The sequence below is a fragment of the Glycine max genome, chromosome 10 (genome assembly GCF_000004515.6).
Source record: "Glycine max cultivar Williams 82 chromosome 10, Glycine_max_v4.0, whole genome shotgun sequence".
Lineage (NCBI taxonomy): Eukaryota > Viridiplantae > Streptophyta > Magnoliopsida > Fabales > Fabaceae > Glycine > Glycine max.
Window position 1 is genome coordinate 48,989,737 of NC_038246.2, and position 15,483 is coordinate 49,005,219.

Sequence of the window (15,483 nt, forward strand, 5' to 3'; positions counted from 1 at the left end):
CCTGCCTTAAATTAAACTTAGTTCCTTTTTAGGAGTTACGCTTCCTTATTGTAAATTTGACAATTCTAGAAGTTTCTGGTATCTAGGGTTAGCTGATTGTAAATGTAGGTCAGACCTTGACATAAAGAACAGACTAGCAATTTCATTCTTCTATAGTATTGCTTTGGTTAAATAATTCCCTCTCTGGAGATCCTATGAACACTTGATTGGAATTGGAAGATGCTATATATAATTCTTCCTATAATGAACTAATGGCCATTTTTAGATGGGCCTTACTTTTAACTTGGGATGAAAGTGAGAGGAATATAATACAGTATGCTTCTCTGATTGAAAGTGGTGTAAGCATTTTCCACAATTCATGCATCAATATCATTCGTCACAATCAGGTTTGGTTATCAGATCATGGCATTTAAGTTGCATCTGTGATCTGTCACTTCTTATTGGACTTGCGGCCCAGCTTGCTGCAAATGTTGGCTGTTACTTCCTGCATCCCCAAGTTGCTTCCTGCACCGTTCTGCAATGTTTTTTTACCTTCCGTATTGGTCATTCCAGAAGCCGAAAAATGGGTGTGCATTCCGTAATCTAATTTTACGTTCCGGTTTGACCATTCTGAAAGCCATAAAGGAGGTGTTGGAAGCAACTTGGGATGCAGGAAATAATAGCCCAAATTGTTACTCAACTAAAGCCTAAGTTTCATAAGCCCAAGTTCTAACTGAAGCTGGGCTTCTATTCGAGAGCAGGGCCCGACATGACTATAAAAGCCTATGATGAATTCATCGACACTATAAAAGCCTTTAAAAATAGTGCAAGAACGGTATGGCAAATTCGCAACACGCTACGGCATGGCTCAAATTCTTCTAATAACTAAAATTACTTATTTTGAAAAATAAAAAATTAAATATTTTGATTAAAATTATAAAGGATTAAAATTTTAATTTAACCTCAATCATTTTAGATTAAAATAATGGTAATTAAAGTTATATAATACTAGTATTTTGTCTTCTAATTACACAATAAATATTTATTTAATCAAATAAAATTTATAATTAATATATCTAAATATTTTAAATAATATTATAGTTAAAATAAATATTATTAGCATATAAATTATATTTTATATGAGTTTAATGACTAAGTATTGACTCTTGAAAATGTAAAATAATATATATATATATATATATATATATATATATATATATATATATATATATATATATATATATATATATATATATATATACAAATGATATGATTTTAAAGACTGTTATTATAAAAATCAATAAATTTATCATAAATTATCGTTTCTAATTAAATGATAGTGTAAAATACATACTACAAAATATGCATATATATATTAATTTAATATTTATGATAAATAATTTATTTGTTGATATGTTGTTATTTTTAATTATTGATAGATTTTGTTTACAAAATATTCAAATTCAAGTAAAAATTAAAATGATTGAAAATGACACTAGATAAAAAAAGTAAGTTAAACAAACCATTTAGTTAATATTAAAAGTATAAGATAATATATCATATATGCCATTTAGTTAATATTAAAAGTATAAGATAATATATCATATATGCATTTTAGAAATATAATTAAATTTTGAAGATAATATATATATGAATTTAAATACCAATATATAATTATAATCTGGCTGATGAATTTATAAAAACTAAGTTTTATTTAAAATTGTTCATCACATAAAAGTAACATAACTCACCCTCTCACACAAACAAAAAAAACTTTAGTTCTGCATTTGGGAGGCAAATTCTATTGCATAAGCTTTAGTAAAGTTTAGTTTTTTTAATAGATTTTGTTGATAATCATGTATTGATATAAAATAATCTATCGAACATACTTTATTAGAAAAATTGAAAACACACGAGATAAATTATTCTCCTTTTAATATGATTTATTTTATTAAAAAACTAACTAAATTTAAACCTAAACCATTTAATTAAAAGCATTGATATAGAAAGTTGCTACCACTCATTTCAATAATAATTATAAGCTAAGTTCTGCTTTAGGGTTTTTTATTTTCACCTGATTTTCTTTGGATTACTTTTTTGTGGATGCTGCCATTACTGCTTATGTTAGATGGTAGCTTGTTTGTTTGCTGTCAGGCCATTTTCAGAAAAAAGTACAGTATCCTTTAATATCTTACTCAATCTTATTTTTGCATTGACATCCAATCCAACTCCGAATTGCCAAATATCAAACTCTGATTATTTCTACACCTTAGAAAATGCAGATTGCAGATAAACTTTTTTCTTTTTCTTGGTTTTTGGTGAAATAGAAAGTGCAGATAAAAGAAGATTTTGATTGTCTCACCCCACTGGCCGAAGATGAGATCAAAGCAGAGGACCCAAATAATTGGCCAATCCCAAGAAGATGCCATGAAAATTAAAGTATTATAAAAAAAATGCGCCTTTTAAATGAACGAGCCAAATTGCACGCCTCACGTCATTATCAAACAAGCAAAGTGCCCTTGGACCTCCTCTAGCCACCATAGCCTAAGAATGCAAAGAATCTCTTGCAATAAAAGAGAGAAAGAGAAGAATAAATTTATTGCGCTAAAAGGAGATTAAGTTTCTTTCTATACATTTAACCTTTTAATATCACAGGTATGTTAATTTAAATCAACTGATATTTAAAAAAATGCATAGAAAACTCATAAAAAAAAATTCATTTAAAAGATTAAAAATGTTTTCTTTTGAAAAACAGAAACAAACGGCATATGGCGTAAATGAATGGATATTCGTTGACCAAGGATATGCGAAGATTCGTACGTAAAGCAAGCTTCACGCCTAGTTTATCACTACATCATTGCTAAGACATAAAGTAAAATTTATTTTTTATATTCTTTTTTAATTCAGAATATCGTGTCGAGAATTAAAGATTAAATTCTTAAAATATTAATATTGATTTTAAGAGATTAATTTCTGTTCACAAATATCTATTTATATATATATATATATAGACTTGAAAATAAATTTTTGATCCTAAACTTAAAAAAATAGATTATCTATTAATTATATCATTTCATATCATTGATAACAAAAAAAAAATGATTCCATATAATAATCAGACGTAGTCCAAAGGATAAGGTCAAAAATAAAAATTAAAAATAACTTTCTAGGAATTTAGCATAATCCTATTCCTGTCGTGTCCAAAGTCCAGACAATTTCTATTCACAGGTTGTGGTCCATTCAAATGCAGAAAATGGGAGAATTTAGAAAAGAAGATCCTCTTTTAAGACTTTGAAGTTTGAACATTGAACATTTTACCATGTATCCCAGCCTAGATGAATGGCAACCTCTCCTTCCTTTCGATATGTGGACACCGACCCTGATAAATAATAATAATAATAATAATATAGAAGTTTTGTTATTATTTTAACAAATCTTTATTTTTTAACTGAAAATAAAAATATTGGCGAGTTTTACGGGGAAGATAAGGATTGACATGATAACAATCTGTTGATGAGTAATGGTCAAAGAATATAAATTGTACATTTTATTCATTTGTTATCTAATCATGAAAATAATTTATTTATGAAATAGTCGTTTTTAAGTATATATTAATAATAATAGTATTGTATTGTTTCCTTCTCTTTCACCCTCTCCCTCCTTCCTTTCTTAATTATCTTGTGGCTGGGTGGAAACATTAATTGTAACAGTAATGCTCCGGCATGGTTGGGTGGCGGCAGAGAGCAACTATGCTATTGAATGGAGGATCTGATCTGTCTGTTGTTCCTGATCATTCAAAACATTATTGCATAAGGGTTGTATTAATATTTAATTCTAAATTCACTTTATAAAAATCATAAAAATTATGTAATTTTAAAGAAGTAATACAAAAGAACATCACAGAAGTCAAGTTCTTGAATGGATTACCATGGCCCATGTTAAAATCGTGCTAATAGTTTTCTAATAATCGACGTGTACTATAAAAGAAACGAATTACGCAGAAATTTGATAAATAGGATCACCTAGTTTTATGATGTACATCATTTTTAATTTTTATACACCTATTTATTAGGTAACAATACTCTTACGCCACGTACTCTCTAATTTTTTTTTACTCTGTTATAGTAAAAAACATATATACAGAAAGAGATTAAAAAAAGAGAGAGAGAAAATAATATAAACTTTAATTAGATTCATTCCTCCTTGCTGAAATCTTCTTTGAAGAAAAATAACAGTGACATGTCACAGGTTAACTTGTATAAATACATTAGGTTTTTAGGTTTGTGTCGTGAAAAAAACTCGGAAGCTGCATGGCTGCGTTCGTTCCTTGGTGTTGGTGGAATCTCTCTCTCTGACTATGCTGTGTCTCTTTCCCAGGACCGCGCGAAACACGTAAATCCCCTTCAAACACAACACAAAAACGCAGTGTTTCCACCATCTCTATCTCTATCTCTATATATACCCTCACAACCAAACAATCCCCATTCCCTCTCTAACCCTATCTAATCTGTCTTCTCTTACATTCCTTTCTCCACCACACATTCAATTTTAAACCTCTGGGCGTGGCTAGCTTCAACCTTTAACATTAACATGGCCATTCCCTACCCCCATTTCATCGCCACCGAGAAAGCCGCCATGGACGCCGGCCTCCTCCACCCCTCCTCCCCCTCCGTCATCCTCACCCAAGACGATTTGAAGAAAATCGCCGCCTACAAGGCCGTCGAGTACGTGGAGTCCGGCATGGTCCTCGGCCTAGGCACCGGCTCCACCGCCAAGCATGCCGTCGACCGCATCGGCGAGCTCCTCCGCCAGGGCAAGCTCAAGGACATCGTCGGAATCCCCACCTCCACAAAAACCCACGAACAAGCCCTCTCCCTCGGGATCCCCCTCTCCGATCTCGACGCCCACCCCGCCATCGATCTCGCCATCGACGGCGCCGACGAGGTCGACCCCTTCCTCAACCTCGTCAAGGGCCGTGGCGGCTCCCTCCTCCGAGAAAAAATGGTCGAAGGCGCATGCAAGAAGTTCATCGTCATCGTTGATGAGTCCAAGCTCGTAAACTATTTGGGGGGTAGTGGGTTGGCCATGCCCGTTGAGGTTATTAAGTTCTGTTGGAGGTTCACCGCGGCGAGGTTGCAGAAGCTTTTTGAGGAGGCTGGGTGCGTTGCCAGGCTCAGAACTTTTGGGGAGAAGGAGAAGGAGGAGCCTTATGTGACGGATAATGGGAACTTTATTGTGGATTTGTATTTCGAGAGGAGTATTGGGGATTTGAAGGCTGCTAGTGATGCTATTTTGCAGCTTGCTGGGGTTGTGGAGCATGGCATGTTTCTTGATATGGCTACCACTGTTATTGTTGCAGGGGAGCTCGGGTTGACGGTCAAGAACAAGTAGTTGTTGTTGGTGGTTAGGAGAATGAAGGTAGGTTAATTGGCCAAGGTTGACATGGGGTTTCTAAGTTCTATCTAACCCATTTGTATGGTGTAGTAGTAAAAAAGGTTTTAATCCAGGGGTAAAGGGGGATTTTGATTAAATCCTTTTGTTATTCAATACAGTTGTTGGAGAAAGTTTATAAGTTCTCCGGTAGTTTTGTTTTGTTTTTTTTAGGGGCGGGGGGATTTAGTTTGAGCAAGCAGAAAGCAAAATGGAGAGATGAGTATTAATCTCATGCAATGACTGTTGTGTGGCGTTGAATCGGTTGTCCGCACAATTTGTTGTTCATTTGACAGACAGTGTTTAACATATTGAATCTATCTATCTAATTCAATTTTTCATAGCCTTCCCCTTTGATTTGCTGTTATTGAATTGTGCAATTTGTATTATCTAGTGCCTATATATTCTATACCCGTGTCTGTATTGGTGTTACATAGCATCATATGTGTGTCAGCCTGAAGCAAATATGGGTTGCTTCTGCATCAATCAACCTTTTATACATTTGAAGCATTTTGGCAAATCATGTCCCTGTGAACCCTGAATCAAGCGCAAGGTTAATGTATTTGTTTTATAGCATGTTTGGGTTGATGTCTAGTGAGTTTGGTTTCACGTTTCAGAGGTTATTTTCAGAAGCTAATAGCTTTCACATCCCAATCGTGATTCCTCCATTCTCAATGAATTTCCAAACATGCTAGTCATGTAGCTTCATACGTGCGTCATCCTGAAGTAAATATTTGTTGCTTCTGCATGTATTTTGGCAAAACATGTCACTGTGGACGTCGAACCAAACACAAGGTTAATGTTCGGTAGAATTGATTTTGGTTGGAACTTGTGTCAGGGTGATACGTGATAGCCAAGTGGGCACTTTGGCTTTTTTCAGAAAGCCGTTATACTCCTGTTTTTCGAGGCAGAAACATAGATTCAGGGGAGGGCTTGGATTGGTGTTACATTGAAATTGACGGAAATACAAGCACACACTTAGTTATTGTATAGTTGCACAACTACTTTCTCTTTTGTTGTTAATGTGTATCTCAAATTCTCAATTTAGAAATTGTGTTTTAGCCAGTTGCATCCATTCATTTAATTGCTGTTTGGACTTAAATAACCTGATTAATGGTAAAAGTCTGTATCTGCTACCTGACTGGAGGTACTCTTGTTAACAAGGATTCATGTTTTATTTGTCTTTTTTGTGGCTTGTCACTTGTGTAGCGATCGGTTGCAGGGGTTAATGCGTTAAAGAGAAATGTAGTTATCCATTCATTGACTTTCAAAAGCATTGGTTGTTCTTTCTTATATTTTTATGTTCTCTTTATTATGGCATTGATTTCACCCCCATGAAAAAAGAGTTGAACTGTATACAACTATACATAACTTCACATTTGTGATCAGACTAACTGTGTTAATAACTAGCAATACTTCTATTTACAGGAGCTAAATCTCCAATGATTGATTTTACTTGTTACTTTATCAGAGAAACATCAATAGAATGGAAGCTAGTTGTTTTTGGCATGTAGCGATATTTTCCTTATTAGAAACTATGCTCACATATACGTTTTCCTTCATTTGCCGTAGGTAGATGAAGTAAAAATTTCGTCATGAATATCTTGAATTCAAAACACATTATTTGAAAAGGCTAATGTGCCAACCATAAAGTAATGCAATGATGTCTGATGAAAATGGAATTTAGTTAGTGCTTTGGCTTTAGTATTGAGTTGCTCCCATAATGAGATAAATCGAGCATTCTTTGAAAGGATCCAAGGCAAGCTTGAACTGATTTGACAAAACCTGGTCTTTGTTTTCAAGGTTAACCAACTTATGTTTCTTCATATTGGAACCTTGTCAGCCATGATTTTTAGCATACAATTATTTCATTAAAGTAGAAGATTGTTCTCAATTCCTTTCAAAGTTCCTCCACCCTGAGGAGCAAAACAATGTGTTTTGCTCTAAAGCTGATGTTAAATTGAATACTAAATTGATTTGATGGTGTTATGGGTTCTCTATGTATAGCGGTTTGTGATTGAATAATGGTGTAAAGAACCTTTACATTGTCAATGCATATATTATTTATTTTTGTATCTGACTTTTTAACTGTTTGTTCTGAATATTTGGTTGGCAATTGTCCATGTAACAGGTACCAGTGCCCAGATCATATAAATCCTGCTGAATTTTTCGCTGATATTATTATATCCATAGACTACAATTCTGCTGATAGTATCTATAGTTATACCTCTCAAAAAAGGACCGATGTTCTTGTTGAGTCATTCTCACAAAGACTATCTGCAGTTATATATATAAATTCCAATTACTATATATGATCTCTTGAACAGTAGAAAGAAAATCAGCCAGAGGTCTGTAGCAAATAAGAAAGGAGTTTGGTGGAAGCAATTTTGGTTGCTCCTCAAAAGAGCACAGATGCAGGTCTGCCTTTTTTTAATTTGTGTCTGTCTGCTCATAGGATGGAAGGACCTGGATAAATTGCATGATAAGACCGATATAAAGTTTTCCTTCTTGAAAAAATTTGAAGTATCTCAAGACTATGAGATTTCCGCAAGTCTTTGGGCAAGATATAATCACAAAAGTGATACTATTTATTGTTTTAACATCTTGTATGTTGTGAATTTAAATTATTTATTTTCTCCAAATTACAGATTAATTTTTTATTCTGATCACTAGATATTATATATAGTTTTGCAAGATTAATTATTTATCATAAACAATATAAGGAGAATGAAATTTATTTCTCATTCATCGGATTCATAATTGTCTGCCTGACTAGGCTTCCCATGATTCACCAACAAAGTTTGAGCAAGGATGTCAATTGCGTTGGCAATTGTGTTTGGGTCAGTATTTTAGAGAATGCGAAATTCTCAGACTTCAATACAAGACAGAATAGGATTACTTCAGGTTTGTGATGTTCTTGATTCCTATATGCTTGTTTCTGATTTTGGCTGGCTGCTAACGTACATTCCAGAACAACTATGAAATGTTGCTACATATTCTATTTTATTCTACTATGTGGTAAGAGCCCATAAACAGAATATGATGTTTTGGAGAGGTAACTTAGAAAACAGAGAAGGGAGAAAGACAAAAATGCTTCTGAAGGTTGCCCTGCTCACAACTGTGCTAATGCTCTGTTCTCCAAAACTAAAAAACTGAATGATGTCTCCACTTTCCCTATTTATTTATCTAATAATCCCCTCTAACTGTCAATACTAACTTTTTTTGTGTCTTCCCTTTATTCTTCCAGCTTCCAAGCAACCCTTCTATCCTAACCAACACTATGGTTGAAGAAAATCATGTCTACATTTAGACTCATGTATATTGTTGGATGTTTTGGAACTAATTATGCGCATTAGAATGATCTTGTACGAGGTACTATCTACAAGTTTTTCTCTTCAGATAACTTGCTTTGATAATAAGACCTTTGACTATTAATCCTTTGATTTTTGGTATAGACACCTTTGTGCAAGTATGTATCTGTGTTTTGAGCATACTCATTATGTGAATAGACCACATATAATGCTTTTCTAAAAGTCTCCATCCCAGGATTGCTTTTCTAATTTTTATTCCTTTTCTTTTATTTGTCTATTTTACTGGAACCTTGGTACTAAGAAGAAAGTGAAGATGAAGATGAAGCCACTTGAAGATGTTATGGCAGCGAAGCTTGTTAATTTCATAAATGGTGTGAATCGATTGCGCACTGATGGATTAACACGCGAGCTTCCAATAGTAAGCTTTGATTTTGCACAAGGCATATGGTGTTCACTTATTACTTCTATTTCTATCCATGTCCAGTTTATAACCTTAAAAATGTCAAATAAGTCTAAAGTCACCATGTGTGGGCATTCAATCTAAAGTTACTCATGCCAAGAGTCCAAAGTGATTTGATTAAGCACCTTTCAATGCGAGACAACGCTCATTTGGGGTAAAATATTAGATCTTGAAATTATATATACACAACACATATAACAAAATTTCAGGGACCAACCATTGAATCAACAGGTCAGCAACTCTATAAGTTTACCTATGAAACAATGACGAGAGATGCACTATATTTTCTGGCTTTGGCTATCACCAATTTTCAAGTGCAATGTCTAATTGCAAAAAAGAAATCAACTATCAACAAGGGTTTGGAACTTCACTCGCTTCTTAACACTACGCATTCGGTCATACCCAATACCAATCTTGCTATGCATCAGCTTTATCGCCAAATCTGCATTACCAGCTTTCCTCAAAGCATTAATCAACACAGTCCGAATCTTTCCCGGTATTTCCCTACCCCTATCAACAATTCCATCAGCCAACTTGCAGGCCTCCTTCACGCGACCAGCCTTGCAGAGCACAGCAATCATGTCCTCATATGCTGAATCCAAAACAATCCCCATGGGGGCCAGCTCGTCCAACACCTTGCAGGCCCTCGCAACCTTGCCCGAAAGACACAGGCCAATCGAAAGAGCCCTAAAACACGCCAAATTTGGCGTGACACCTTTGTCAATCATCTCATCCCACAGCTTGAGCGCCTCCTCATTCCTCCTCTCCTTGAAAAGCTCACTGATAAGTATAGTAAACGTATAAACCGTCTGCTCGCAGCCCTCCCTCTCCATCCGCCTAAACAACAGGAGCGCCTCATCAAGCCTCCCACTCTTGCACAAACCATCCATGAGAGCATTGTAACAATATGAATCCTGGGGACACCCCTCATCCGCCATCTTCTCAAACAGCCTCTCCGCCTCATCCACCCTCCCAACCTTCCCAAGCCCATCAATCAAACTCGAATAGAACATCGCAGACACCACGCCATTCCCCTTACAAAACCTAAAATAACCCAAGGCCTCCTCCACCCTCCCACCCTTACACAACCCACTCACGACAGCCCCATAGGTAACCTCATCAGGCTCCACCCCATCCACCTTCATCCTCTCAAAAAATTTCATTGCCGAATCCAAGTCCCCACTCTTGGCATAACCGTCAATTATCGCAGTATACACAGCCTTATGAGCCTTACAACCTCTCCTAACCATACTCTCAAACACAGCACAACCCTCCAAAACCTTCCCCTGCTTACACAGCCCACAAATCACCAAACTATAAGCGTGAGGAGGGATTTTCATTTGTAATCCCTCATCCTCCTCCATCTCATGGTAAAGCCTCAAACAACAATTCACGTCACCCTCGCTGTAACAAGCCTGCATCAAGGTCATGTAAGTGACCTCGTCCGGGGGCACGTTCTCCGCCGCCATTTCGAGGAGCGAGGCGAGCGCGTCCCGGGTTCGCCCCACTCTGCAGTAGCCCTTGACGAGAGTGTTGTAGCTGACGACGTCGGGTTGGTGGATGGATTTGAAGACGCGCTCGGCGGAGTCAATGAGGGAGGCGTTGACCAGGGCGTTGAGGAGGGAGTTGAGGATAGAGAGCGTGGGGTGGAGATTGTGGTTCTTCATTTCGCGGAGGAGCCAGAGGAGTTCGTCGACGAGGGCGGCGGAGGCGAGGGTGGAGGCGAGGGAGTGGGCGGCGGGGAGGGTGAGGGGGAGGTTGGCGCGGCGGAGGGCGGAGAGGGCGCCGCGGAGGGAGGAAGGGTGGTGGAGGAGGAGCGGGAGGAGGGAGACGTGGCAGTCGAGGGAGTGGGAGTAGTTCGGTTGCGTGGCGGCCCAGGAGAAGAAGCGTGTGGCGACGAGGGGGTCATAGTTAGTGTTAGGGTTAGGGTTGGGGAGGGAGCGGAGGGCGTGGGCGACGAAGGAGGGGGAGAGGATGATGAGGAACTTGCGGCAGAAGGAGTCGAGGTTGGACTCCATGGAGGGGGACCCATCGAGGAGGGAGAGGATCCGTGGGACCCACGGGGAGGGGTTTCGGGGCGCCGAAGCGGCGACGGCGACGTCGGAGAGGTCGCAGAAGGGATGCACCACTTCGCGGGGAGGGAGGAGGGGTGTGCTGAACGCGCGTCTTCGTGCATTGTGGTGGGACTCTATTGATTCGGGTGCTCCTTTCAGTAACACAAGGACTCTTATTCTCATTGCTCTTTTGTATTGAGTTTTGGCTTAGACAGAGAGAAACCAGTTATGTTGCTCAGGATGAGCAGTGGAAGTGTGGGTACTGTGATTTTGTTTCTGAGTGTCCTGCATATAATGGGTATTGAGAGCACTGAATACCTTCATTCATTCCCCTAGTGAGTAGAAAAGAAGAAATATATGGGGATTGGTCAAAACTAGTAAGTGTAAATCAGACTAAATGTTGCAAGTATTATTCGCGTACAATATTTACAATAATGCAAACTTTAATGCTTTTAATGATATTCTAATATCTACCGTCTGTCAAAAAATAATTTGTTTACAATTTAAAACTACTTTGGTGTTTTGCTTTTATTATTAAGTGTTCAGATTAGATAATATAATTTAATTATTTTAAATTTTGGTTGTTAATTTTGAAAGAAGTTAGTGTGATTGGAAATGATATGCCAAATGTTTAGAAGAATGCATTTTGTTTGGATTACATGGCAGAATATCTCTGACAGTGTAAACAAAACTGATATATTATGTGCTACTGTATGATAACCTTTTAGGGGGGGAGTGAAGATAAGGTGCAGCTAACAAATTCCTTGAATCCTGAAGTTGAATAAACTAGTTAATTAAGTTGACTCTAGCAAGCTGTTCGTAATTTTTTTTCTTTTACTTTTTACTCAAAGGATGCTTTAACGTGGGACGTTGTTTGTGCTTCGTATTTGTGGGGTACATGACCTGCTAGACAGCTTAGCAATGAAGGTTTTCGACCCATATTGCATAATCATAAAATATGCTCTGGAATACTCTGACTCTTACAGTTGGTTTTTTTGTTTTTTCCCTACTAGTGACTCTGTAGCAACTAGTGCAGGGTTTTCTTTACATCAATTTATGCTGAGACTATTTGCTTTACATGATCATAGTTTTTGGACATAAGAACCGTGTCTGAAACCAATCAAAATTGTTCAGTTTATCATGTGAATTATGATCCACATACCACTCAACCAATCCTCCAAATTAACATTCTCCATCCCAAAACTGCTTTTTCTATCTTTTACGCTTTTTCTTTCGTATTTGTTTACTTTCTTTGTGACTCTACCAAGATTCTACAGCGGGTCTTTTGCTCTCAATTTTTCTTCCTTTCTTGATGGTTAAGCCTTCCAATTCTCACTCACTAGCTCCAATCTAATAAGATCTCAACACACCATAATTTCTAGAGTTCCCAAGTCTGACATTTCTAGAATTAATTCTCAACACGTGAATTGATGCACAAGTAGTAGTACTACACTACTCCAACCACAAATCACAAACTTGCATGGTGGGAACATCTTCCAAGAAGAACCCAATTGAGATACTAAGCGATGAAAAAGAAATTGCTACACCTCAAAACATACACCCACTTTAGCCTCTAAGTTGCACAGAAATGCCAAGTCAGTTGACTTGGTTTCACTAAAAGCCAAGAGAAAGTTGTGCATGTGTGCAGAACCCGACATAGAAGACTATGGCGATTTTATGAGGGGGAGGAAGAAGAAGCCTAAAGCACGTAAAAACACGTTGCTCCACCGGTTTAGGAACAAGAGAGGCTTGTTCGTCACTGATGTTACCAAGACAGAATGGTGTGAAAGGCAAATGGAGTTTTTTCTTTTCTCTGAAGAGTGGAAGAACATTGAAGCCAAGAAAATGGATTTTGGAGGAGGAAGGAGGAACAATGAAGCCATCAAAGCTGGTAGAGATCGACATGTTCAACTTGAACAAGAGGTTCACGCTAGCGTGTAGTTGAAGGTGAAGATGATATGGCAATGAAACTTGTTAACTTCATAAATGGGGTGAACCAATTTCTGTTTGATCGGTTAACACATGAGCTTCCAATACTGAGTTTTGCTTTGCACTAGACATATGGATGGTGGGAAAGATTGGTGAAGTTCAAATGCCTAGAGCAAAGAAAGATCACAAGGTTAATATTTCCCATAATTTAATTTTGACAGAGTGACTTTGAAAAAGAAAACCAAGATTACACAAGAGACATGCATCTAGTAAACGAGGGAGGTGTATTTAGCAATCACTCTTACCAAAAATCACACAAGCCCAACCCAACTTCATTTTGTTATTTTTCATTGGACAGTTGCTTTGGGCACCCATCACTTTTGCTGGGACGCCCAACAACACAATGAAAGGCTCATGCCAATTGTTGATAAAAAAAAAATTATATGAATTGTCAATCCGTACTGTGTCTATAGGATTTTTTTTGCTAATAAACATATTATGTTATAAATAAATAGTGTCATTAGATATAACACTAAAATTTTTAATTTATATTTAATGTACATTAAATTTATATAATAAAATTTGTGATGATTATTTTTTATCTAATAATTAATTTTTTTACATATATAAATTATAAATAAAAATCATAGGTTTAATAAGTATTTACATATGTAAGAAAAATATCAAACTTATTTAATTATCAATTGTTATAAAAAATATCTAAATACATCATTCAATTAAGTATCATATTTATTTAATTTTTAATCATTATAATAAACATTTAAATACATCATTCAATTAAATATGATATTTAATTGAATGATGTATTTGGATATTTTTTATAGCAATTGATAATTAAATATATTTGATATTTTTTTACATATGTAAATACTTATTAAACCTATGATTTTTATTTATAATTTATATATGTAAATAAATTAATTATTAGATAAAAATAATAATCACAAAATTTATTATGTAAATTTACATGTACATTAAATATAAATTAAAAATTTTAGTGTTATATATAATGATACTATTTATTTATAATATAATGTGTCTACTAGTTTAATTGATTTGAGTGTTCTATTAATAATGTGGGAGACATAATCTTTATGACTCCTTTGAAAAACAACTACCTTTTTAAACAAAATTGATAATCATAATACTTAAATAGGCAACCTATGTTTCATAATATATTTTCTTGTTAATAAGAATAAGGATCTAAATAATCACCGTACTTTGCATAAATTACATACTTATTTTCAATTTAAGTAAAAGAAAATAGTTAAAACTAAAAAATGAAATTCTAAAATAGAAGATAAAAATAATTATAATTAAAATTTAAGAAGTTAATATTGGATGCAAATAATAATTTATTTTTTAAAATATTAAATAATGATAAATAAGATATTTTCCTACATTATTTTTATTCTTTTCCAGTGAATCCTTTGTTTTTAAACAAATCCTAGAGCAATTAATGTTATTTTAGCACTCTTGTGTATGCATATGGGAATAATGTTCTAGATGAACGACAACTTATAATTAATTAATTTAACAAAACCTTACGAGAGCATAAAAGTTGTTGAATATTGTGCATCATGTATATTATTAGTTTGTCAAAAACTAATTATTTTAATTCGGAGTGAAAAGTAAAACACTGTGTATGCTAAAAAGATTGTTAGTAGGAACTCAAAGGCTAAAGGTACCATTTATAAAGCATTGCCCGAAAGAAAGGGAAGATGATACTGATGGATATTGGAAATCGTTGAGTGTTCAACCCAATGCTTGAAATGAATCCCATGTCAAAAAGCATGACGGTCCCACATGCCCTTTGCCAGTGGTCACGTGCCATATCACAGGGACCCACCCTTCAACTAATCTGATTCTTTTTCTCACCAAATCTTAAGCTAACTTAACAGAATGATCCTATTTATGGTCAACCTAATCATACTATATAATGTTTTCTTATTCATTGATAATGTTTGGGCTTAATATGTATCCTAACCTAAAGAAGCATATCAACATGCTACTATGGTAAACCTAATAATCATACTAGGTATTTGTTTTTTATGTTTATAAAGCTAAATATTTGTTTTTAATTTTTATAAGTATAGATGGATATGAAAATCAACGAGATTGGATCTAGTGCAAATAGTTAGTTTCCACATTACCACATATAAATTGAAGTCTAAATTTTCGCAAAAAAAAAAAAAAACATTTACATTTAATGTCTGATTACTTCTCCAACAAAATTATCTTCTAAAGAATATATACTCTTGAGAAAAAATAATATAAAAAAATATTTTCAGGAGAAATA

The 15,483-nt window shown here is 35.4% G+C and overlaps 2 protein-coding genes across 2 annotated transcripts; one reads left to right on the forward strand and one right to left on the reverse strand.

Moving 5' to 3' along the window:
- Positions 1 to 4,150: 4,150 nt before the first annotated feature.
- Positions 4,151 to 5,752, forward strand: LOC100790894 (probable ribose-5-phosphate isomerase 2). The gene has a single exon (XM_003536589.5). The coding sequence runs from the start codon at positions 4,570 to 4,572 to the stop codon at positions 5,368 to 5,370; it is 801 nt and encodes a 266-aa protein (XP_003536637.1). The 5' UTR covers positions 4,151 to 4,569; the 3' UTR covers positions 5,371 to 5,752.
- A 3,597-nt stretch (positions 5,753 to 9,349) lies between these two features.
- LOC100814463 (pentatricopeptide repeat-containing protein At1g03560, mitochondrial) lies at positions 9,350 to 11,717 on the reverse strand. Its single transcript, XM_014763401.3, has one exon. It carries the CDS (start codon positions 11,415 to 11,417, stop codon positions 9,522 to 9,524), a length of 1,896 nt encoding a protein of 631 aa, XP_014618887.2. The 5' UTR covers positions 11,418 to 11,717; the 3' UTR covers positions 9,350 to 9,521.
- Positions 11,718 to 15,483: the final 3,766 nt, after the last annotated feature.